This window comes from Rhopalosiphum maidis, chromosome 3 (assembly GCF_003676215.2).
Source record: "Rhopalosiphum maidis isolate BTI-1 chromosome 3, ASM367621v3, whole genome shotgun sequence".
In the NCBI taxonomy this organism is placed as follows: domain Eukaryota; kingdom Metazoa; phylum Arthropoda; class Insecta; order Hemiptera; family Aphididae; genus Rhopalosiphum; species Rhopalosiphum maidis.
In genome coordinates, this window is record NC_040879.1 from 27,700,614 (window position 1) to 27,727,550 (window position 26,937).

The 26,937-nt window shown below is 28.1% G+C and overlaps 1 protein-coding gene across 1 annotated transcript; it reads left to right on the forward strand.

Moving 5' to 3' along the window:
- Positions 1-11,332: 11,332 nt before the first annotated feature.
- LOC113557871 lies at positions 11,333-13,202 on the forward strand. The gene is made up of 3 exons (XM_026963412.1): positions 11,333-11,383; positions 11,670-11,881; positions 13,118-13,202. The coding sequence occupies exons 1-3, from the start codon at positions 11,333-11,335 to the stop codon at positions 13,200-13,202; spliced, it is 348 nt and encodes a 115-aa protein (XP_026819213.1).
- The last annotated feature ends 13,735 nt before the right edge of the window (positions 13,203-26,937 follow it).

Consider the following 26,937-nt stretch of genomic DNA (forward strand, 5'->3'; position numbering starts at 1 on the left):
TTAATAATTTTGGTAGTATAACTTGGACTGAATCTTAATTATTTTCTGTCGGAATTTAAGTGACTTATTAGACCTGATTGATGCCAAAGTTACATTATAATTCAAGGGATCTTTGTTCTAGGTTTCATCAATAATCAGTCAAACTAATAACTTTATAAAGTTAATAAGTCATTTTTTTTGTTAATATAATTTTCAAATAATTCCATAACTTAAAATGGGTCCCTAAATAAATCGTAATTTATGTGATAATGTTTTAAACTAAGACATTTTATATATCAAAAAATAATTTGAAACGATATTACTCTTAAATGTTTCTAACATTTAAAAGATTGGTTTGAAATAATTATTACTTCTAGTCATCTGAGAATTAAATTAAATAAAACAAATCATTTTATTTAATTATAATGTACATTAATTAAAATTGAGTTGTTCACTTACTCGACTTGTTAATAATGGTGCATTTAATTACTTGCAGTATAATACTGTTATAATATTAAATTGCTACTGATCTTCATAAAAGCAAATGTTAAAAATTGCATGAACCAACTTTTATCACGGTTTGGTTTATATTATATTTTAATATAATATCTATCTTGTATAAAGCAGTTAATTTTATCATACAATTTCAGTTTGTATCAATACAAATAGAACTATGTATGTATAATTTTATTGTATTAAAAATAAAATATTTATGTTAAGTTTTAGTTATAAGTTTTATGAGTTTAATCCAATAATATTTATGTTGTATTTCCAATAAAAAAAAAAAAAAATAAAAGTAAAATAAAACATTTTGTTATTAGATACTCATAAAATTATATGTACATAATTGCACTTTTTTTCTGATTATATTATTATGTATAGTTAATAATTTAATTTAAGTATAGAAATATTAAGACATTAGATATAAGAAATTTAGATTAGGTCGTATTTTATATTAAACCTTAAAATGCATTCCCTTTCCAACTTTTATTTTCGGTACATTAATTATATTAAAATATTTATACAGCCGATTTTTTATTATTTGACTTAATAAATTTCGGAATATATATTTTTTTTTTAGGTATTTTAAAATTGTAAAGTTTTAAATTAAAAAAGTATATAAAACTTGTATCTAAAAATGTAAAAAAGAATATATGGTTATATTACATATTCCGAAATACCTAATTATTGTCTTACTATAAAAAATCTGTCAGTATTTACACATAAATAATTATTATTATTATTATTCATTATATTACATTTTTATTATCAATAAAAACGAACTACTTCCATCTGTGTTATGATTATTTATAGATAAATTTTTGTTTTGAAAATTGAGTCTTGAAGATAATATTTAATAAATAAAATAATGTTATTATGATTTTAAATATACATTACATAATAATTGTTTTTACTTTTTATTAGTAGTGTAAAAATTAAAATTAAATATGTGTATATAAAGTCTTGGATATGTAATTCTATAATGTAACATAAAGTGCTATTTTAAGTATTTAATTAAAATTTAATAAATTATTTATCTTTATCTTTGATTTTAATCTGAGATTTAATTGGAGGGAATTAAAGATTGCATAAAAGAGAGTATAGTTGTTAGAAAATAACAAGAATAGAAATAAACATAAAATAAACTATCAAAAACAGTTAATTTATTTTTAAATCAATAGTTTGAGTTTTAAAAATATTAAATGTTGAAAATTATTACCGATGATCTATGAACCTATACCTCTATGGTTATATATCACCACAATATTTATAAACAAATTATCGATTGAGGATAATAATGTGGATCAACAAAAGATAATATAAACAACATAATTAGTTAAAATAATAATAACTAATAAGTAATATTTCACTATAACTAAACATATATCTAAGTATGACAGCTAAATTGTCTTCAAACAATGTTAGTATTATGCTTACATGATATACATGACAACATGATGTACACATTGGCAATATTATAATGCAGTGAACATAGAGTGTATTTATTTCGTAGTTTTTATGTATTAAACATTAGTATCCTTATGACCGGAGGGCTATATGAATCAGGAAAATATGTAGAAGGAAAACAAAATCTGGGATTGGTATTTTCATGGAACGGTTTATCAAAGAAATGATAAAGTAGAGGGATTGTATTTGCAAGGATTAATATATTCTTAGAATGATATTTTTCTAAACAGTAAATTAAAACACGGAACCGTATTTTTCAGAAATGGTATAAATTAGGAAAATATCGCTCAGGACTGTATAAATCGGGACAATATTTTTGAGTATATTATACACGTGGATCCGTATTCATCTAAAACCGTATTAATCAAGAAAATAAAGCATAGGACTGGATGGGACAGGACAGTTATTTATAGGAAAATATTCACGAGGAATAGTATTAAAAAGAAATATTATTTTATAAGAAAAATTTGGATGCCCGTGTCGCCACTCGCTCGCTGCGCTCACTCGGACAAAAAAAACGAAAATATCCTTCGACTTGCTATGCAACATCACCTCAAGTGGATCACTGGGTAACCACGGTATAACCATGCATATTACCCCAAGGTCCATAGAGTATAATCTATAAACCTTGATATTACCATAGGCCTTATACCTTATGTATCGTCTATTAGTATAAGGTTTATGGATTACCCTACCACTCTTATCATTTTTCAGACAAGTGATTATCAATTAATAATTTCATATAAGTAAATAAGTTTTAATTATATTTTAATCTTTTTCCGTATTTTTTTTAGAAAATAATATTTCTTTTTAATACTATTCCTCGTGAATATTTTCCTTTAAATAACTGTTCTGTCACATCCAGTCCTATGATTTATTTTCTCGATTAATACGATTTTAGATTAATACGGATCCATGTGTATAATATACTCAAAAATGTCGTCCCGATTTATACAGTTCTGAGCAATATTTTCCTAATTTATACCATTCCTGAAGAATACGGTTCCGTGTTTATAATTAACTGTTTTATATTTTCCTGAGATAAGACTGTTTAGAAAAATATCGTTCCAAGTATATATTAATCATTGAAAATATCATTCCTTTATTAAACCATTCTTTTGAAATATCTTTCCTTACAAGAAATCTAGTCTGGATAGTTATTTTCCTAAAAAATACGGTTCCATATGAAAATTTTCGTTTGTATGCGGCCCCCTTATGACCCTGTTATAGAAATAAACAATCACGTGATTTACATTTACAATAATAAGTTGATGCAACAAATATGCATTATGGTGTGATCTTATGTAATATATTAATTATATTTTCAACAAAAATAATATTAAGTTCTGAGTTATTGTCCAAGCCTGGTACAAGAAATAGAGAGTTAAGATGAACGAATCCAAATCGATCCACTGTATTTTTTACTCTTCGACAGGAAGTATGTCAGGCTCTTCTTCAACAACCCAACCCCTTCCTACTGCCCAATGCGTACGCTATATCGGAGTCAACATTGACCGCCGACTTACATGGGCAACTCATATAAAAAGCAAAACCAGAACACCTTATGATCGTTTTCGACTCCTTCGACCGTTATTAACTTCTAAAAATATAAAAATTCCTACTAAATTACTACTTTTATAAACTACTACTCAGACCCATCTGGTCCTACGGTTTACAGCTATGGGGTTCAGCCAAAGTATCAAACACTTACCGGAATAAAGATTTCAATCTAAAGTCCTTCGTGTCATTTCTAAAGCTCTATACTATGTCTCCAACAATACCCTTCACTCCGACTTCAATCGATCCACTGTTACTGAATTAGCCAAAATCCTCTATAAGCGATTCAATAACAAACTAACTCATCATCCTAACCCCCTAATCGCCCAGCTATCATCTGCAACTATTCCAGGTATTAGGTAATCCCCACAAAAGTCTAAAAAGACAACGGTGTCGTGACCTGCTTATCTAAATAATAAATAAATTATGTTTCACCTCAGTTATGATCTTAATTACTTATAATGTTGTAATTTTAACTTTTATGTATATATTGTACTACTATCATTATGTCTAGGATAAAACCTTAAGTTAATATCAAGTCGAAGTACCTTCAATGGGAGGCTTCTTCCATCTGTCTCTTTTGCCCGTTTTATTTTATTTATTTTTTTTAATTTGTTATGTTATTACTTAAGCTTATTGTTTTATATTGTAACAGATTGCTAAGTATAGAATTTTGTTAAAAAAAAAAAAATATTCTGAGTTATAAATTAATATAATATATTATTATAATAATCATAACTACTAGCATTTGCATTTTTTTTTTGAGAGGTTCTAGAGACCTAAGTGAGTTATAATTTGTTTCAGATAACCAAGAAGGTAAATACGAAATTTTATGTTGCATATTTTTGCATATTTCGAAGTATAAGTGATATTTTGATTTTTTTCTATTTTGCCGATATTATTTTTGTATATTTATTATTATTTTTTTTTTCAATTCCGTAGCCTTAAAACATTTTTTCTTAATAATAACTAGTAAATAGTAATTATAGTTGTATTAATTATTTATATTAGTGATTAATTCATGTTAATTATTTTTTTTTCTTATAATATTACATGTTATAATTATGTTGTATACTTATATAATATTATAAAAAAAAATTTTGTTTAACTACCTACGAGTCTTAGTGACGCGCGACGTAACTTGGTAATCCTTATAGATGGAAACTAATTTTTTTTTAATAATAAGTTTGACAATTTTTTTCATACAAATTATTTTTTCGTATATTTTAGTATTTTAGCGCTTATATTATGAATACTTTTTAGAGCTATATATTATGAGCCCTGATAATAATTAAATAGATACCAATAATTGAATATAGCTTGTTGTATCATTTTTCGTGTAATCTACAGTGATCTATCATTGAATTCAAATTTAACACACCCATAATAGTGACCCATTCGACACCTAATGTATAGAGGAGCTGATGGAATAGTTTCCATTTGCCTACTTTTTTTTTAATTATGATTGTTAATAGATAATAATAGTATGTTTTTAGTGCATTATTTATTTTTTTGATGCATTCAATTCACGGTTTTCATTATCATATTTTACGATATGGTGATAAATATTAGAATATACAAAATACCTGTACCTACTTTAATTGACCTTTTGACCTATGTATACTAATTTAAAATCAATATTTTTTCTACTATCGTTTTTGTCTTTTTGACTGTATGAGCTATTAACAATATACATCATCTGTTTTCGTAATAAATAATATAACCTAACGTTTTTTACCTTTGTCATTTTTTCCGATTACCGAGAAAAAGATATAATATTGTATAGGTAAGTACATGAATATTAATAAATCGTGAATAAAGTATTAACATGCTTTCCCAACGACAATAACTATTATGCTTATTTTTTGTATAAAATGTTTTTTTACGATAGGTAAGTACGGCCCGCATAGTATTCTATTCAATATTTCTGGCCCGGCCGCTCGGTTAGTTTTCGTTTGACATTTCCGTACACCAAAGACACCTTTCCAGACAACAGAGCCAAAAGTTACAATTTACATAATTCCCCAGTTTTTAAAGAGCCATTAAAAATGTTTGTTTCAATATTTTAGTATTTGCTTATACATAATTGATTTTCGATTTAAAATAAACGAATTTATGCATGAAATAATATTAATTTATGTAAAAACATACAAAAAATTTTAGTAAAAACACATTCAAATCTTTTGGCTACAATAATAAATAATACAGATATTGAATAATAGATATTTATAATATTATGGTTATATCGATGGGAGCATTGGCTTTGCATGCATTCGGAAAGTTTGGTACACACTTAATTTTAGTTGATTTGAAGATGGCCCGTGCAGGTATTTCATATTCTTAAAAACAAAAAAGATATAATGTAAAATAATATACAGTAGACACCGCTTATAAGACTCACTTTGGGACCAGTACAAAATGAGTCTTATAACCGAATGAATTTTATAGGCGAAGTGGAAAAAAAAATTAATGACGTTTTATAAATTTTATTTTACTACATATTTTACTTTAATTTTATTACTTTAACACATATTACATAATTATTATACATACTTACTATTGAATAAATTAAATAATCCTGATAAAAAAAAACTAAAATTTTAATAGGTAAATATTACACATAAAAATATTATAAAAATTATACATTAATAAAAAAATATAATTTCTTCTTCGTTACAAGATTGATGATGTGCCGTGATCCCAATCGAAAGTATGCTATTTCGGTCTTCTTTGGACGTTGAAGTTTTAAATCCTGTAAGTGTCCTTCTAAATTTCAAGGCGATACCTTGATTCAGCTTTAGATCAGTAGACACGCAGTGTACTAAACGGAATTCTTCTGAAACGGTGAAGGGATCCCCAGTTACCTCTTGGACTCGCGCGTTCTGACAATTTTGACATTCGCTATCTGATATGTATTCGTGGAAGAGTTTCAAATTTACAAGTGATTCTGTCGATTTTTGTTGAGACCCTTAGTGTACACGAATTTAACTTCCATTATTCGACTAAGTGCGTCGGCGTTGGTATTGGATTTTCCTGTTATGTAAATTACTTCTTATTGATATTCGGCCAACTATAATCTCCAACGTAGAAGCCTCGAACCCGGATCCTTTACGTTGAACAACCAAGTTAATGGAATGTGATCCGTATAAATTTTGAATTGTCGACCAAGTAGATAAGGTCTAAAATTCTTTGTTGTCCAGACTATACTTAACAACTATTTTTCGGTCGTACTATAGGCTTGTTCAGCTTTATTTAAAATTCTGGATGCATAAACGATAGGTTGATCTTGTCCCGGTGTTCCCTGTGATAAGATACTTCCAATTGCGAATTGGCTTGCACCCGTAGTTAGGATAAATGGTCTTTTAAAATTAGGATATTGCAATACTGGTGCTTCTGTTTGAGCGTCTCAAAAGCTTTTTGACATTCATTCGACCATTCAAATGGTACGTCTTTGTTTAAGAGTGCTGTGAGTGGTTTCGTCGTCTGGCTGTATCTTTCAATAAATCTCCTATAATGGCCAGTTAGCCCCAAGAATTGTTTAATTTCTGTCGAGTTCCTGGGAACTGGATGGTTTTGTACACATTGGATTTTTTTGTAGTCAGGTTTGACTCCTCCATCGATAATGAGATGTCCCAAATATATCTCCTCTCTTTGTAGAAATTGACACTTTGATGGTTGTAAATGAAGATTAAATTTTCGAAGTCTTGAAAATACATCCCATAATTTGGATTCGTGATCCTGTAAGTCTAAAGCGTAAACAATTATATCGTCTAAATATATGAAAGCTTTGGTACCGTTTATCCCTGATAGAGCTGTGTTCATTAAGCGTTGGAACGTGCTAGGAGCCCCGATTAATCCGAATGGCATTCTCTGGAACTCATAGTGTTGCCTTTGTCGAAGGAAAAGCTGTTTTATGGCGATCCTCCGCTCTTATTGATACTTGGTGGTATCCACTGACCAAATCCAACGTTGTATAGTACCTCGACCGGCCTAACTGGTCTAAAATTTCGTCTATCCTGGGTATAGGCTACGCTCTCCAATGGTCACTTCGGTTCCCTTGTGCATCTGGTTTCTTTGAAATTACGATAAGTGGTGCGTTCCAAGAGGACTCAGACGGCTGTATAATATTGTTGCTCTCCAACTCTTCCATTTACCTGACGATCTCCTGACAGCTAACAGGTTTCGCACCTTCCTTTAGATGGATCTCGTGTTGTATTGCTTCTGTAGAAAGAAATGGATCTCTCTCTAGCTGGAAAATATCTGAATATTCGCCAATCACCTTCCAGAGACTATTTGATTTTTTCGCATTTAGCTCTTGATATTGTATAGCTCCCCGAATGCGAGCAATGCGAGGATTTCTCGGAATTCTTCAAATTCGATGTCTTCTATATAAAAATATGGTATTGTAATGAGCTCTTCTAAAGTGTTGATGGCAATAGCTAAGAATTTCCCTTGCTTAACTGTGTTTACCACATTTCCAAGACGAATGTTTCCTTCTGGCAAGGTTTGTGAGTGAACTACCAAATCTGTTCCTTCCGGTTTCGAGCTGGCGATTGATACAATGGTTTCTGCACGCGGCTTAAGTGTAAGAGGGTCGGTATTAATTTGAAAGATTTTTGACGAGTAATAATCTATTACAATGCTGTTTTCAGTAAGAAACGGATTTCCTAAGATACCTTCGTGAGGAATAGAGAAATCATCATGAACTACCTGGAAGTTGGTTGTAAGGGATTCTGTATCAAGATTTAAATTGAGGGTTACAGAGCCTTAGGTGCGTACTAAGTATTCGTTAATTCCTTTTAACTGATAACTTTGACTTTCATCGACCATGACTACGTTTCTTAAAGTAAATAATTTTATCATATTTAAGTCGCTACCAGTATCTATGAGTAATTTGACGTTTTCTATTATGCACTGTGGAATTTTTCACATGACATGTTTATCAATCAGTTTTGCCTGGAAATAGAGAGCCCTTGCAGGTTCAGAGTAGCTATTTTGATATCCCCCACCGGGCGAGCACCACTTGGGCCCGGTGTTTGTTCTTTTCCCGACAAGGTGCTTTGCTGCTCCGGGGCCTTGCGCTCGTTAACATACTTCCGCTTACGACATTCGCTTATAGTGTGGTTTGGTTTCTTACAATAGTTGCACGTAACTACTCAGATAGCTTTTGTTTCCGTTTTATTTTTATTTTGCGGTTCTCTGTACCGGGCTTGGTCGGCTTCCGAAGCACGGCATTGTTTTGCCTGATGGTTTGTACGTCCGCAACGAAAATATGCACCAGATGGCTTACCGTTAGATTTTATTGCCGAACTTGTCTTACCTCCATAATTATTAGTTGATTTGAAATCTGACTTATTATTTTTATATTCATTAATGTTTTTGCGAATTTCTTTTTGATTTATGCGTGATGTCTCTTCTTCCAATGCAATTTGGACACAGTCCGATAATTTATTCGGTTTACTAGCTTTTACTAAAATGTTTGCATCGTGTGGTAACCCTTCGGTGTACCGAAGCGTCAATTAGAATTTTTCCCAGTTTAATATTCCATTGATTAGTGATGGATTTGTTTGTCTTTTTAGTGGAGCGGTGATAAGTACTGGTGAGTGGTCTGAGTGGGGATTTGATAGATTGTCTATCCTAGTGTTAAATCTGTTCGGTAATTTAGAGACGAATATACCAAGGATATCTGGTCGGTTTTGGGGTGATGTTGGCCAATATGTCGGGTTTTGGGGGGAAATGATTGAGTAGTTTTTGGAAATACAAACCTGTCTTAGAGAATTACCTCTGGGTGAGTTTGAGTGGTATCCCCATTGAGTATGTTTTGCATTAAGATCACCTCCTACTATAAATTGGTTCCCGAGGAAGTTGAAAAATTGCTCAAATAATATTGGTGAGATTATTTTGTTAGGGGGGCAGTATACTGCAGAGATAGAGATAGGGGAATGGTCTAATATAATTTGTATGGTGGAAGATTATATGTGAGGTTCACTTAGTTTAGAGACGCTGTGAAAGAGAATTGTGGATCTGATAATTATTGCCGCCTCTCCGTGGGCGGTGCCGTCTGGGTGGTTTGATCTGAGTATCGTGTAGTCAGGAATATGTATTTTTGTTCGGTTAGTAAGCTGTGTTTCGGATATGAGTGATATATCTATACGTTTATCGTGAAGTACAAGTGAGAGCTCTGCTATATGATTATGAATACCATTGGCATTCCAAAAGAGTATGAGCAGTGATTTGGAGGTTAGGGTATTATTTATCATTTTGGGATGAAAGTTTGGCAAGGACTGTTGTAAGAAGGGAGATTTAGGGAGAGCAGTGGATTTATGAGAGCTTGGAAGTCACTGATAAATTTAGATAAGGTACCTGTGTCTAATTGATTGCTGTTTTCAGATATTGGAGGTTCGTGGTTTGTAGTTACATTTGCATATGTTCTATTTTTGGAGGATGAGGGGTTGAATTCCGCCAAAGAGGCCTTCACTGTGGTTTTTAGATTGGATTGATTGTTGATTGAAGTTGGATGGATAGTTCTTGAGGTTGTATTTCGACGTTTTTGAAGCTCTTTGTGAATTTGGCATCCTTTATAGTTTGCAGGGTGGTCACCCCGACAAAGCGCGCATTTGGCAGGAAGATTTCGTGATTTCGTTATCTTGGTGAATATGCACAATAGGTTTTTGTGTGTCCGTACTCCTGACAATTCAGACATTGCACTAGGTCACGTTTTTTAAATGGTTCTTCAATTTTTACCTTAGTATGGAGTATGTTGCTTATATTAAATATGTCTTTGTTCAATTCTGAAGGTTCAAGATCAACAAAGAATATTGGTAGATTTATTTTTGAAGTCTTATGTTGGACATTCGTAATTTGGCGAACTGAAAGCCGTTTTCTTCTATGTTGGTTGTTGAATGGAGGTTTCTTATAACTATGCGATAGGCTTTGTCTTCTTGCATTTGATACGTGTGAAATTCGGCTTCTGCGTCTTGCAAGAAGTGGATAATGGTTCTGTAGGTTTCTGGATTTTTTGTTTGAACTTTGAGACTGCTAATATTTGACTTAAATTGAAATTATCAGGACCCACAAGGTCTATGAGTTCCGAGCGTAGGCTTACAAAGTCTTTAATTCCTTTGATTATTATAGGAGGGGGTAGATGTGCTCTTTTTACCTGTGGAGTGGGCATTTCGGAGTTGTTTACATTTGAATCTGGATTTGGTGTAATTGTGTCGACTTCGATTGGATCTGATTGCGATAGTACTTCAAATCGGTTTCTTGGTATAAATATTTTTTTATGTTTGATGGTTTTTTGGGTTGGAGAGTTTGGTTCTGAGCAACTCGAACGGTTTCTTTTGTCGGCTTGTTGTGGCCTGCCATCGTTGTTTGGACTATTAGTATTATTTTGTAATATGTTTAGGCGAGCTTCCCGTATAATGGTTTTACTACTTTTATTTTTAACAGTTTTAGTTTTTTAAGTCGGCGTTGGTGGCATGTTAATCACGGAGATAAAACAACGGACCGTTGCTCAGTGTACGCGATAACGCAACGGCTGCGCGGTAATTAAGTCACTGCGGAATTATTACTAATGAACCCAAATTGTATAATATAAGAATCATCAGTATAATATAATATTACACTCGTACTATGTATGTATATATAAAATGTTTAACAATACATAAAACATATATAGATTTAAACGTAGATGACAGAAATCGCGGCGGTGCTTAACGGAGCGACGGAGAGACGTGCGTTAGGTACGGCTGCTCGCGCGATATATTAAAAATTAAATTTATATTTATTATCATTTTTATTTAAGGTATAAAAAAATATATAAAATAATATGTCGTACTATACAAATGTATCTGCAGGCGAAACTTCTTCAAATGATGATGTAAGTATACCTATTTCGATTGTGTAAATGTGTGTGTATATAATATTAATATATTATTATTAAATAATATAATGAAAATAATATTCTATCAACACTATCATCTTCTTTAAAACCGGTAAAAATGCAGAATAGAAAAAGAAAAAATGATATTGAACCAAAAGTTAAAAGTCTTAGGCAGGAAAGGTAATAATTTGTATATTATTTTTTAATATTACATATACACACGCGTGTGCACACACACACACACACACATTCATTTTTAATATAAATATATATAAATGCATAGCAGCAAACAGAACCAATAAAGTCATACAAGGATGCCTTAGCTAGTGTTATTTCAAAAAGAAATATTGAAGATTACGTTTCAAACTCTATAACATTGACAGAAGGAAATTGCACGTATACGATTCGGTGTCCAGTTGCGCCAAAATGCGATGACTACTATGTCATCCAACGTTATAAAACTAGTGCTATTAAGGGCATTCCGTCACTTGAAAGGTAAGTAAAATAAAAAAACAATGATTAAATTAACTATATAGTTAAACAACAGCGATACAATCATTTATTGATAATCAGATTATTTTTTTTTTTAATTTGACCGTTACCTATTATTATACATCACAAATTAAATTCTAATTAAAATAATGACATCTAGGATTTTATCGTTGACAGTGGCGCCAGGGTTTTTAAAATATAGTGGTTCAAAATATCATTTTAGTTTAGAACCTATCACCCGCCCACCCAAAAAATCAAAAACCAATAGATAATACATACCTATACATTTTAACAAATTATAACATATAACTATATAGGTATCAATTAAATTATTTTAGTATAATATATAATATATATAAACAATAATGTACTATAGATACATAATGTTACTGATGAAATCTAGCAGCTAGTATAGACAGTGGTATTCTCACTGTGGTGAATAAAAGTTGGTATATTAACAATGTAAATTCAATAAATTCTTCAGTTTTAAAAATATAAAATCCTTTAAACGTATGAGACAAAGTTTAAAGATATAAAAGGAGTTAAGTCTTAAGTATATACATATAAGTACATAACATATTACTTTAAAAAACAAAATTCCATCAAACTTCTAATTATATCTATAAATTAGGTATTCAATAAAGTATTTACAAAGAAAAAATAAGTACCTACATACGTAAAAGACTCGGTTCTCTAATATCTAATGACTATAAGACTATATAAAAAAATTATTAATTTATAAACAAAATTAAACAATACCAATAATAACAACACTTACCTAACTCATAAGTTTCATCAATTTTTTGTTTTTTTTTTGAAAAATAATTTTGAATAGAAACAATCGGCCGGGCAATCGGCAATGAAGTTGTATTAATTTCTGTTTTTTTAATTTATTTTTTACATGACTCGATGTGTCTTTGCCAATTTGTTTTATTAAGGTTTCTTCTACTTTTATTACACGTAACACAGTTCACAGGCATTTAAAAAAAAAAAAAATAGTTAAATTATCAAAAACACAAGACACAACAATGATCTGATTATTTGATGGTTTATAATTATAACCAAATGGCAAATACGGTTTTAAATCAAGAGATGGAGACGGACGTCTATTTTCGAGAGTTCGAGTAGTACAAATGTACAAGTACAATGTACTCCCCTTCTTTTCATATCAAAATAAAATAACTAATAACTAAAAATAAATATTGTTCATGCTAAATGTTTCTTGAAATGAAATTCGAATAAAATAATCGAAGTTATTCGATCAATTTTGAATCGATGTTCATCAGACCCGAAACGTAAGATTGAAATAAACAGCAAAAAATAAATGTAAAGATATTATAATGTTAAAAATATTTATTGATATTATAAATTACAACATTCAATAAAATTATTAAAATTGATAAAATTAATAATCTTGTTTTTTTTTTACTTTGATATTGAAATCAATTTTTAGAGTAATTATAACAATTATAATGGTATAAAGTTCAATACAAATTGTATTTTATATCATCATTAAATCGTATAATATCATATCTGATAGTGAATTATTGTGGAATTGAAGTATTTCATATATAAAACAAGAATCATCGTTCTGTATACAAACACATGCTTAAGACAAAATTTTGAATATACTGATTAGTAAAATCATTTCGCTGACAAGATGATGGTAGAATTGATGTCTGCTCTAATTAATGATAATGAATATACGGTATCGAAAGTTGACTGATATGAAACCAACTTTTTCTGCTTTTCTACAATATGTGAATCGATACATTGTTATAATTGTTTTAAACGATGTAGGTCAGTATATGATAAGGTAATAAAATGATCATTAACATGCAATTTAATAGCTAACTGATTTAAATTGACTGAATAATATATGTTATCAGTTATTTTCACACGTTTACAATTAGTATGTAGATTATTAGTTATTGAACTATAATTGCTATCACACATTAGTGTACAACACTGGAGTAAATCGAAGGTTAACAATTTTTTAGTAACATTACATTCTAGTAATACAATAACAGAAATCGTTTTATTAACCAAAAATCCAACCGTTACACTTTTCTTGCTAAAAGGTCTAATATTGAATATTGATTTTGCTACAACAATTGATGGAATCATATTGTATGACGACGTGATCTTTTTGATATAGATGATTTCTGATGATAATTTTTAAAAACGAATAGAAATAAATGTAATAACTTAAATAAACGTGAAACACAGATGTTATTTACACAAATATGATCGTTACAACACATATTTATAAACTAAGTACTTATATTACTTTTACATTTGTGGTTATATATCAAAATGATTACATTAAAAAATTGAAATCAACGTGAAATCAAATCAAATAACGCGTGGAAGGGAGAATTACTTACCTGATCCGTCGAACTCGAAACTGCAATTTTTAAATTTAATATATTTAATTATAATTAGACGCGTTATCTTACTTAACAACAAGTTCACGAGATATTTTAATCTGGACAAAAATGTGATATAATCTGAATGTACTGGATATGAATTATTTCGTACTAAATAAACTAATGATGAAAAATCGTTGGAAAACTTCTGTAAATTCATGGTTTCAATAAAGTTCAAGATAAATACTTGAAAAAAATAACAAATCAATAAGTTAATTTACCAGAGAAATAAAAAAAATATAACACGACTTAATTGTCAACCGCTAGTAACTGACTAAATGTTTTAAATTAATCAATTAATTATAACTTATTTTGTTATTTAATACCATATCTGTCGAATTAATAATGTGACTGTTGAAATTATAGGGAGATTGGTTACACTGTAAGGAGGACATTTCCGCTTAAACTTTTTTCGTCTCCCTGTAAAAATGGAGCCAGACGCCCCAAATTACTACTACTGAGCTGCACACCAAATTTTCTGTTAAGGGATATTTGAATTTATGTTTGACGTTGATGGTGTTGTTCTTCGTCTATTTTCAATCAAAACCCATATTCCTCCTTTAGTTCCAATATTTACATTTGCTTCATCCGTAACGATGGATGAAATTTTCCTTAAAATATATTCCATTATTGTTTCTCCAATATTATTCCTGCATGCTGATTTTATTGCTTCTAATACGCTTTCAACTCCCCGTTTACATACTTGACCTGCTCCTAAAAAATATTGTTCTTGTTCCCCTTTCTTTGTAATTATTTTCAATAAAATATAAATTTTATCAATTTGACTACGATCGACTGAACCATTACACCTCAAAGACATTGCTATAGCCTTGGGTTTTATGTTCAAAGCAAATTGTTTTTGGAAACTTTCAACGATGCTATTTAATAATTTTTTATGAGAACTAGGTGTTATGTATTGAAAATCAAATAATTTAGTTGATTCATAATTTTGGTTAAAAGTTTCAAATGAAAAATCACATGCTATCTTACTGGTTAGGTTACTACTCTCATGGGAAACGTTTGAGCACTAAACGTTAATTTTTTAGTATCACCGTATACGTGAATGAGTAAAGAACCAATTTTATTTGCAAGATTAGATTGAGATTTCAATATTAAATTATCCATAGAACTTTTACAAAAATCTAATACTGGCAGTGTCAATAATCGCTTAGCCTTTTCGCATTGTAGATGGTATTTTGTTTCTAAATGCTTGTTTACGTATTAATTTCTATAAATTGCACCACACTCCTGAGCAATATTTGGAATTTGACTTTTCTCGGAAAATGCTTTAACCAAATTAGGAAATTTGTAACATATTTCACACCGAATAAAATGCTTTCCATTTCTATGATAGTGTTTAAATATACCTGATTTTTTGCAAATACTTGAAACACTAGCAATAGATTCTTTCTTACTAAATGATGAAATGGAAGTTTTAGACGAAACCTGTGTAAATTTATGATCATTTGATATTTGAAAAGTAAAAGAAACTGTTTTTATGTTAACGTCTGATCTTACGTCATCAACATGGGATGTAGTGTTATTTGAATAATTTTCAAAACTATCAAGTTCTTTATTCAATGGAAGTATAATATCAGAAGCCGTAGAACATTTAGGTATTGGCCAATTTAAAGGATTTTTATTTTTCTTAGCCATTTCTGAAATTTAATTATTACAAAATTATATAATGTAAAGTAAAAATAAATGTGCAATTTATTGTTCGTTTTTATGTGTAAAAAATGTCTACCAGAAAGAGTAAAATAATTAATTTTTACTTCGTCTTCCTACATATTTTCAATTTGATAAAAATGAAGAATGTACAGATCACAGATGCTGATCGACAGCGCGCCAGAAAAATACATATTATATATAGAAAACAAACATCCCACACGGCATTTGAAAAATGAAAATATTTTCATTTATTAGAATATTAAATAATATAATTATTTTCTATAAATTTTATTCCAAACTGCTGTTTTTGATAATATAAAAATTAATTAGGTAAATACACATTATCTACTTAAGATACTTATGTAAGTATACTTACAACTGATTATGTAATTATATTTAAATTTTATTAAAAACAAAACAAATTGTATTTAGGTATATGTTTTATGGGAACAATAATTTATTATTATTGCAGCTTATTATAAAATATAAAAAATATAAAAGTCAAATAAATAATTAAAATCCAATTGGATCATATCACAAAAACCGTACATATATTTCACATACAACTATACTACTAGGTACTTACCGAAATGATGTGTCTGACGTCTGTATATACTATATTTGAATAATATTATAAACACTAATCTAATTATTACTTATTAGGTACACACTCAAACTAATATTATATTTCAAATATGAATACAATATTGAATATACCCGTACAATAAGTAGAAAGCCGGCGATTTGTAAAATAATTATCAGTGGAATTACTGGAATTGAATCGAAAGGAACCAAGGCCTGCAAATACCTATTATAATGTTATATTTATAACCCATATAAATAGTTTATTATACAATACACATAATACTAAATCATATTAGTATGATTGTATGTCCATGTTCGGCGTACGCAAGTACCAATAAGGTAATCGATTTTTGAAAAATAATTTTTAAAATAATACATATAACTAGTCAAATAATTTAACATGTAATATTTAAAATTTGAAAATCAATTCATTAAAATACACATAATTCCTACAAATTTATGACATCTGTGGTTTTTCAAAAATATAATTTTCGAATCATTTCACCAACTTCCTCACCCATAATATTATTATTATAACATTATTAACAACATAAAAATGTATTTCCAACAACGCAAAACATTTTCTCAATATCGCAAATAATGCTCAACAGCGCTTTACAATATACCCTGTATTATAACATTTATAACCATGTAACTAATATACAAATTTGGTTTTTTTAATATAATATAATTTATAATAATTATAATTACAATTATTTATAAGTAGGTACATAAATAAATAAAAATAATTTACTACACTGAAAGTTTAATTATTGAAATTGTTAAGAACCATTAAATACTGTTTGTAACACTATTCTATATATGTTGTAGTATGTAATGTATTTAGCTGTAAAATAATTATATATATATTGTAAACTGATACGTGTGTGACACAGGCGAGTAGGACTCCCTCTCCATACGACTGGTCTAAGGAATCTGCTGAATAAACTCTTTTGGACGGGCGACCAACTCGTATGCGGAGACACACACGTACCAGTCAGACATTGAGTAACACATTATCATTACAGACCATTTCAGAGTATTACTTTTATTAAAACACTATAACAATCAAATAAAGAATATAATTTTGAGCCAAAGTAATTTCATCTCGTTATTTTTATTTGTTACGGAGTCGCTAAGTGCGTATCCATAACAGAATAAACAATGGCTATTTATTAAGCAAGTACACTGTACACTGTAATATTTTTCCTAATAATTTATAAAGCCTATTAGTAAAATTGTAAAAATTTAATTTAACTATACTAAATAAATTAGTAAAAAGAGACCAACAATAGAACAAAATCGACCGTAAAAACATGTTAAACGGTAAAAAAAAAGTTCAAATAAAATATTTACAGATGTATAATAACTATGATAATATTAAATATCTATATCTATTATAATTTATAATGTAATATAAATGTATAATAATTCATTATAGTAGGTACAATGATTGCTGCTTACGTAATTTTGACAAGCAATCTATAACAAAATGAAATCGTTTATTTCTATTCACTCCCGTGTTTATTGTTAGAGGCAAATATTGGGCAAAACACACAATGGTCATTAAATAATAGTACAAGTCGCGTGACAAAATGTAAGCCGTTTGATGTTATCCACCGTTATAGTGCAAATGGTTGGGCGGAAAATCCGTTGATATCTGAAATAAAACAGCTAAACGAAAAATTAGGTAATGACGGATATAAATGCGACCCGACAATCTCTCCGTAGGCATGTCGATGAAGAAAATAAAAGATCGCTAGTCGTGCGATCGCGCCGGAAAAATTTTCGGAAGGTGATTTGGTGTTGGGTTAGATGGGATGTACCTGCAACAGGCTATAGTAGAAAATTAGAACCTAAATACCGGGGCCCATATCAAATAATTAAAGCACCAAGATTTGACAGGTATGTAGTGGGGGTCATCTCGGGTGAACAAATTAGTCATAAATCATATAAAAGAGTAGTGGGTTTCGATCGTTTAAAACTAGTCAAATTGAACTGTTAATGATTATATATTTTATTTGTTATATTTATTAAAAAAACCATGTATATATATATATATATATGTGTGTGTACGATCATCAATTTATTGTTTTAATACTGTTTGTGACGTTTGTGTGTATAATTTATTTTCTCTGATACGATGAATATCGTGTTATTATTTTTTTTATTATTATTATTTTACTATTATATTTTTCATCATATTCTTTATAGTTTGCTTATTGAAAAAAAGTACGTATTCTGTATTGTCGAGACGACAATGCAGTGTGGAAGGCCGAACTGTGGCAATATTGTAGAAATGTCATATACATACTATTATATTATATTAACTAACTTGTATATTAATATTTATGTATACGTCGTATGGATGGTTTTCCCGTACGTCGTTATCAACGGGCGACGGACCATTATGTTGTATTATATTTTATATTTATATTAATTCGACAATGTTATTTAATGTACGTGGGGACGACGGCCGATTTCCGATCGCATCATATTTTTAGTTGCTTGTTGTCCGTCGTCGACAAATAAACGTATGTTGTGCTGTGATTATATTGCGACTTGCTCATTTATTTTTCACACCACACACAGTCCCAGGCTGTCTACTCTACGAGCCTATGACATTTTAACATATAAATATATGTTTACTACAGTTTGTAAATAACCTACAGTAATGTATGTGTAACTGTAAGTATGATATAGGAAAACCAGACCCTGGAATTACACATATATTTTCAAAACTATTTAAGTAATAATATTTGAAAATACAAATTCAAACTTTTTTTGTAAAATCAAGATTTCAAGGTGGGCCTTGGCCTGCCCAAGCCCGTCTTTGGCACCACCGCTGCCTCCCACTTGGCAAAATCTTAACGGTCACTACTACAATCTAATATGAAATATACAATGATGAATACATTGGTTACCTAAGCAGACAGCATATTCATCTATTTTTCAACCAACCCAAGTATTAAGTTACAGGTAAATTAAAAAAGTAAACACTAAGACTTTACTAAACTACAACACATATATATATATTTTAATTTTATCAATTAAATTTAAAAATATTAAATAATTTTTCACATATTATAATTGAGTTGAATGACTTTAATTTTTTTGTGTATAATTTTGTAAGAACTAGAATGAGTTGTGGATAAACATCAAAATGTCTGTTTGTAGATTTTCTATTGGAACTAAAGAATTTTGTGAATCATTTAGTCTTAATTATAAAGATATTTATAAAATTGCTAAAAAATAAAAATGTATTAATCAGACATACACTATTTTATCTTAAAAGCAAAATAAATATTTGACACAGAATTGCTTGAATTTAAGAACTTAAATTTGTTTGGATAATTAGGTATATAATCTTAAAAGAAGGAAATACGAGTAAGTATTTATACATAATATTTTAAATATATTGAATACATTGTTAATTGTCAAATGTTAAAAATATCTTAAAACTAATGAAAATAATATGTTTTAAAGAAAATTATTTTGAAAACCAAATAAATATAGATAAATAGGTATAATATTGTTGTAATTTTGAAATACCATTAGAGGTATTAAACACTTTTAATAGAATATTATTAACATGGAATAATATACCTAATAGATAATTATTTAATATCATTCTTCATCAATTTTAATAACTTCCGGATTTATAGTCTGGGTTTTTCTAAAAATTAAAAAAAAATTTTATTAAGTAAGATCTACAATTATTATTGTATTTAGATATTATCAATTATATACATACTCAAATTCACTTTTAATATTTTTGAACTCTGTTGTCAAAACGCCAAATAACTCTGGTCCCAAATATTCCAAAGATGATTTATAAATATTGCTGTATATTGTTCAACACTCGTGTACTCAAATCAAATATAATTAGCCCACTACTCTGTAAATAGATAAATAGGAATATCACATAAGTATGATAGTTAGGGCTAGTTCACATGAGAGGCGTTAAACGCGCGTCGACATTGTTACCTCTGTTCACATGTTTACTGAATTTACGCGCTAAGCGCGCGCTTATTTTAACGGAATAATTTCCACGGGCATTAAAATATGATTTAAATTTATCGGGTTAAGTCTTCGTGGCTGGTTTGCCTGAAATAGATCATTTCTTACCCACACGCGTATTGCTGGTGGTGATGATGGAGAAGGAGCGAACATATCCGGTAAAACATTTTGAGGTTGAGAAAAAGCCTGATGCCAATTATCCAACTGTGAATGGCGATTAGACGAGTAACCGCTATCTATCAGGTGAAGCCTAAATAATAATAATAACTTTATTTTATATTTTATTCTCTTAAAAGTATAATTTCACCATGGCACCATATCCATCTACTAGATGTAATACGACTGTCGAAAAATAATTTCACTCGTAATAATATTTATCTTCAATAAATTTAAAATTTTGAGAAGGGGAACATTTTAACGCGGACATTCCCCGTTGGCGGGAATCATCTATAATGGGTAGGTTCCGCTAACAATAAGCAACGGTCGGCGTTTAGTACAAAGACTTTGTATTAGAATTCTACAGATGACCCATGTGTTTGGAGAAGCCTTTCAAAAATAGTTACTTACACACTGAAAACAGTGCTCATATAATATTCAGAGAAATATACATTATTTTATATAACACAATTATATTTTCATATACATATTTTTTCTACGATAATATCTTGTTAAGTATAACAAGTTTGATAACAATTGTCAATGGGTGAAATTGTGTACGACAGAAACGGCATTAAAACGGTTAACACTCCGTTAAACGTTTTAAGTTTTTTTATGCAACAGGGCACTAGTGTTCAATATTTTTTAACAGTTTTCTATCTTTAAATAGAATTATGTTATAATGGTCTTTGGTAAAATATTATACGAGTAATTAATTAATTATAAATTAATTTTTATTATCCTATAATTTAAAAAAAAAAAATAAGAGAAATAAGTAAAATATCTATTTTAGCAGACATTGATCAGAGAGAGAGAGAATACCGATTTTATAATGAATTTGAGCGATAGTGCTTAAAGAAAATTTTCATTAAAATAAATAAGTATCAAGTTCATGTCATTATAAAAACAAATAGATAAAAGGCTTCTGTAGAATAATAATAACATAATTTAAAAAAATAATAAAAAATTTATCAAAACCATCACCCAGTACTACATAGAGTACTATCGAGTATAGATGATTAACATTGATTTAAAATATGGAATTTATTGTATTATAAAAAATAATTAGAGCTTTAAATAACTATGCATTTTGTAACTTTCAAAAGTTAATAGGTAATACTAAGTATGCAATTTCACTATCCAAAATTAATAATTATTTAATTATTATACCGAATTTTGGTCGAAGTTAATTATAAATTTTTCCATTAATTCCCATAATGGTATTAAATTTGATTCCAGCGACTTGATGGCATTTTGAAAAACTTTTTATGCCATTTCAAAAGAATCACTTTCGATATAAATTGTCAATATTTCAATTAAAACATTCAAATTATCTTTATTCATCCGAATTGCCTTGGACAAAATCTCATCACATTCTTCGTTTTTATGTTCAGCCTGAACAAAATAATTATGATTATTATAATAGAAGTCAGTAATTATGATTCATAAAGGTTACCCAATAAGCATAATGTTCTGCTTTATACAAAAATCCTTCGTTAAACGCGCCTTAAAACACTCGTTCCATATTTTCATTCATAGAACTAGCAATTGTTTCATTTTTCACACCAAATTCTTTTCAAATATTCATTACATGCTCAATGAACATATTCCATAGTGTTTTACGTTTCACGGGTGAACAAATTATTTTACTATTTTATACTAAAAAATTAAAAAAATTAATAAAATTTGAATAAAAATAAAAATTCTTAAACAGGATTTATAAATAAAATTATACTTATTGTGTATTTACATGGGTACCTACGTATTTACGTAACAAAACTAGTGATGAAACATTAAATAAATTAATATTGTTAAATGTAAATAGAGACATAGGTGTTAAAAAGGCGTCACACCCGCATGATGTACAACACATATATAGCATATATATAAAAACCAACATACAAACACAGATAATGCTCTTACCATCAAGTTTTATAATAGGTCAATTCACTCTAATTTTTAAACTAACGGGGCTAAACGTGATCTGCTGAGTATAAGTTTGTTATGTTACGTACTTGTAAGACGGAGACAACACATGCGGATGTTGCGGGCTCTTAACTGTGAAAATATTCTTAACATAATGGCTAAAACTTCGCGAAAATTAGATTTAGTATCGTAATTTTTTCTTTATATCAATGTTTATATTTATAAAAGTAGGTATTGTATCTAAATAGGTATAACTAATTTTGATAAAAAAATTTTGTATGTTTATTAAAAAAAATTCTACTTTTTAAGTACTGATTTTCAAAAACACTCCCCAAAACTTCTTTTAGCGTACATCCCTGATTATATTGCTATATTGGTTACTATCAATTTATTTTGAAATAACTGTTTACGAGTATTTTGTGTTATACCAATGATTAACAAGAATATGTTCAAATTTAAAAACGATCTGATACCAGGGACGTAATTTCGGGTTTTTTTCAGGTGTGTAAAGTATCAAGAAGGCCATTTTGAAATTTCACCAGGCCATATAAAAATAGAAATACTACGTATATGTACATTATTCTGCTTCCAATTATTTCCATACATCATCATGGACCGAATCAATACATTAACATAAATATTAAAGATCAATTTAAAAACTAAAATACAATAAAAATGTATAGCACAATATTTGTGTATAACCAATGTAATTTAAAGTTGTAATCATGCTTGACAGTATACCAATATTGATAAATGTCAATATAAAAATCAAAATATTTAAAATGCAATTTAATTTAATCTTATTAATAATTGTGCATTATTTCATCAGGGTGTAGGCTAATTGGAACTATTTTAAAAGTAAGGGGTTCAATCGCATACCCCGATCCCCCCAAATGACGCCCCTGTCTGATACTTGTCACATATTACAGTAAAAATACAGAGAACACTAATTAAGTACTTATTTTTAATTTCAATACTTTTTATTCTCATTTAAATTCTCATGTGATCTGTTATTGAGTAGTTGTCGTCATTATCTATAAGATTTGCGTAATAATTTAAATTCGATGATTAGAATGTGTATGTGTAATATTAAAAAATAATATAATACAAATTATTACCTTTCCTGCCTAAGACTTTTAACTTTTGGTTCAATATCATTTTTTCTTTTTCTATTCTGCATTTTTACCGGTTTTAAAGAAGATGATAATGTTGATAGAATATTATTTTCATTCTATTATTTAATAATAATATATTAATATTATATACACACACATATACATAATCAAATAGGTATACTTACAGCATCATTTGAAGAAGTTTCGCCTGCAGATACATTTGTATAGTACGACATATTATTGTATATTATTTTTTTATACATTAAATAAAAACGATAATAAATATAAATTTAGTTTTTAGTATAACAGATTGTTTAAAAACATTTACCTGATGAAATTGTGTTACTTGGTTTGTTATCAACTTGTAGCTAATGGATATATTACGGTACGAAACGACGAAACATAAAGTTTTATAGGTAATGTTGAGATTTAACACTAACTATAATCAATGTCTACTGATCATTTATATACAGATTTGCAAGGTTGTGGTGTCATATGGCGTGACCATAGTTTTACCTATTCTATAAACATATTCATAAAACTAGCTGTTTTAAGTTTATAATTAGAATCAATATCACATATCACACCATTGGATCAGACTATAAATCTGGTCCATAATCATTCAATATTTATAGTCAATTTACAGAGAGCTCTTGGCTTGGTTATAGTCTATTATCCTCAGCCTTTCAGTACTTGTGTGAGTCGCTGACTTAATTACAACACTATCATCGCTTACGCGTCTATCTTCACAGTTTTTCTATATTCAATACAATATTAATCTGAAGAAACAGTTTAGTTCTTAATTCATTTTGAATTGTGTAATTAATTGTTCAATTACTATCTATTTATTCAACGCAACAACGTGGACCGTGGACAAGTATTCATCAAATTATGCAGCAAAACAATATGTAATATATAAATAAAATACAAATATAATTGATAATAAATAAATATGTTTTAATAATTTACAAAATTTCAGTGAAATAAAAATCAGATGAATAATGAGATATTTAAAATATAAATGAATACATATAAATACAATTAATAAAATATAAAAAAAAATAAAATTGATTGAATTCAAATTCAATATTTAATATATATAATAAAAGTTATTAAATATGTCTTATTAAAGTATGATTTAGTAAAACACGAACAGATTAAAAAAAATATGATATAAAATCAAAGTTAAAAATTATTATTTTATTTGAATATTTTTATATCATTATAGATTAATTAAGCTGCTGGTGAATTTGTTGGTCTTAGTGAATAAGTATAAAGGATATAATAGTATTTATTTTTTATATATTTTTAAAAAAATAATAAGTAATGTACCTATAAAATATGTATATTATTGATTATAAATAAATATGTTTTAATAATTTACAACATTTCAGTGAAATAAAAATATAAAATATTTAATATCGAATGAATTCATATTATGCAAAATAAAAAATTAAATCAATAAAATAAAAAATAAAAAATTATGAAATCAGTATTTTATTTTTATTAAAATATATTTTAGTAACATAGATAAAATAATATGATACTTAATAGGTGTTGTTTATTTACAGGCAAAAACCAAAAAATAAAATAATTATTATTGATTTTAAATTCAGCAACTATCAACGTACAGATTTAATACTTATTTCTGCAGCTATATCACAGACTCACGTAAAATCTAAAATTAAACGTCTACAAAGTCGACCTTTAATAATATCACCCGATGGAAGAATAAGATTAATGAATAACCATTCATATATAAAAACTAGAGATTTGTTAGTAAAAATTTTTAAAAAGAAACTAGATCAGTTTTCAAGTTATATTAAATGAATTACATTTAGCTATGGAAACAAAAGCGTCGAACCTAATTACAAACTTTTTAAAAAACTATCTTGATTTTAATAATCAAAATGCAATTATTTTACTATGGAATGGTAGTTCAGATAAAAATATTTTACAAAGATTAGGTTTTAATACAAATATAATGTTGAATATGACTGCATACGATACTGATAATAATAGAGTATTTTATTTAAAATTAATTAATTTTCAAAGTAATGAAATTATATTAAACCATAAATTAGGTTATATAATTAAAAATGCTAGATTTTTATCGTTGAAGGAAACTCATGATTCAATTTGTGATCAAAACCATGATATAATTTATATACACGACGCAGTTAGTGATGTTAAATTAACGAAATGTATTTTCAACTTTTTATGTATAAAAAACAATTATCAGTTTATATTAAGTAAAATAATAAAATAATATTGACTTATCTTTAATAATAATAGATCGTAATTAGTAATACAGTAATATTTTAAAATTAACCTCGATCGTTCAATGGTCAACGCTATCGATTGTCATAATAATTTATTTATTGTTATTTAATGGTAAATTTTATATCATTATTATTATTATTATTTTTTTTTTTTATTATCGTTATTATTTATTTTAATTACAGTAAAATGCAACGAAATGTAATATCAAAAAGAACACGTATGAACGTAATTGGAAGCGGACTTATTCAAATAAATTGGTTTAAAAAATGTTCTTAATCGATTATAATTTCATAGAATTTAACCATTTTTTTGACTACGGTTTTGAAATGATTATTTGTAAATTTAAAAAAAAATGTCACAACACACTAGTATTAAATTTAACTTGTATCTCGACTGTGTTTACGCATATGTGTTAACACAGGAACGCCGAGATATTTTATTTAAAACAGAGAATGTGTTGGCATATACAAATTCAAATTTCAAAAATGTATTAAAAAAAATGTTTGATAAAATTAACAAAGAGGAAAGTAATTTTGTAACTAAAGGAAGTGGAGTTTATATTCAATTGATGCATTAAAATTAAGAATTAATATTGTAAACCCGTTAACCGGATCTACTTATGTAATTTTACCAGTCTCTATACGGAATAAGAAAGCTGTTATAAATGTAAAAAATAATAATGACAAATGTTTCAAATATGCAATTTTAACAAAATATAATACTCATTCATATAAAAGTAAATTTAATAATCAATATTTTAAAATACTTGAAAAAAAAGTGGATTAAATTTTCATTGTATCGATTTTCCGACACCAGTTAAACAAATTAGATCATTCGAACGTTTAAATAATGTATCAGTTAATGTTTTTAGTTT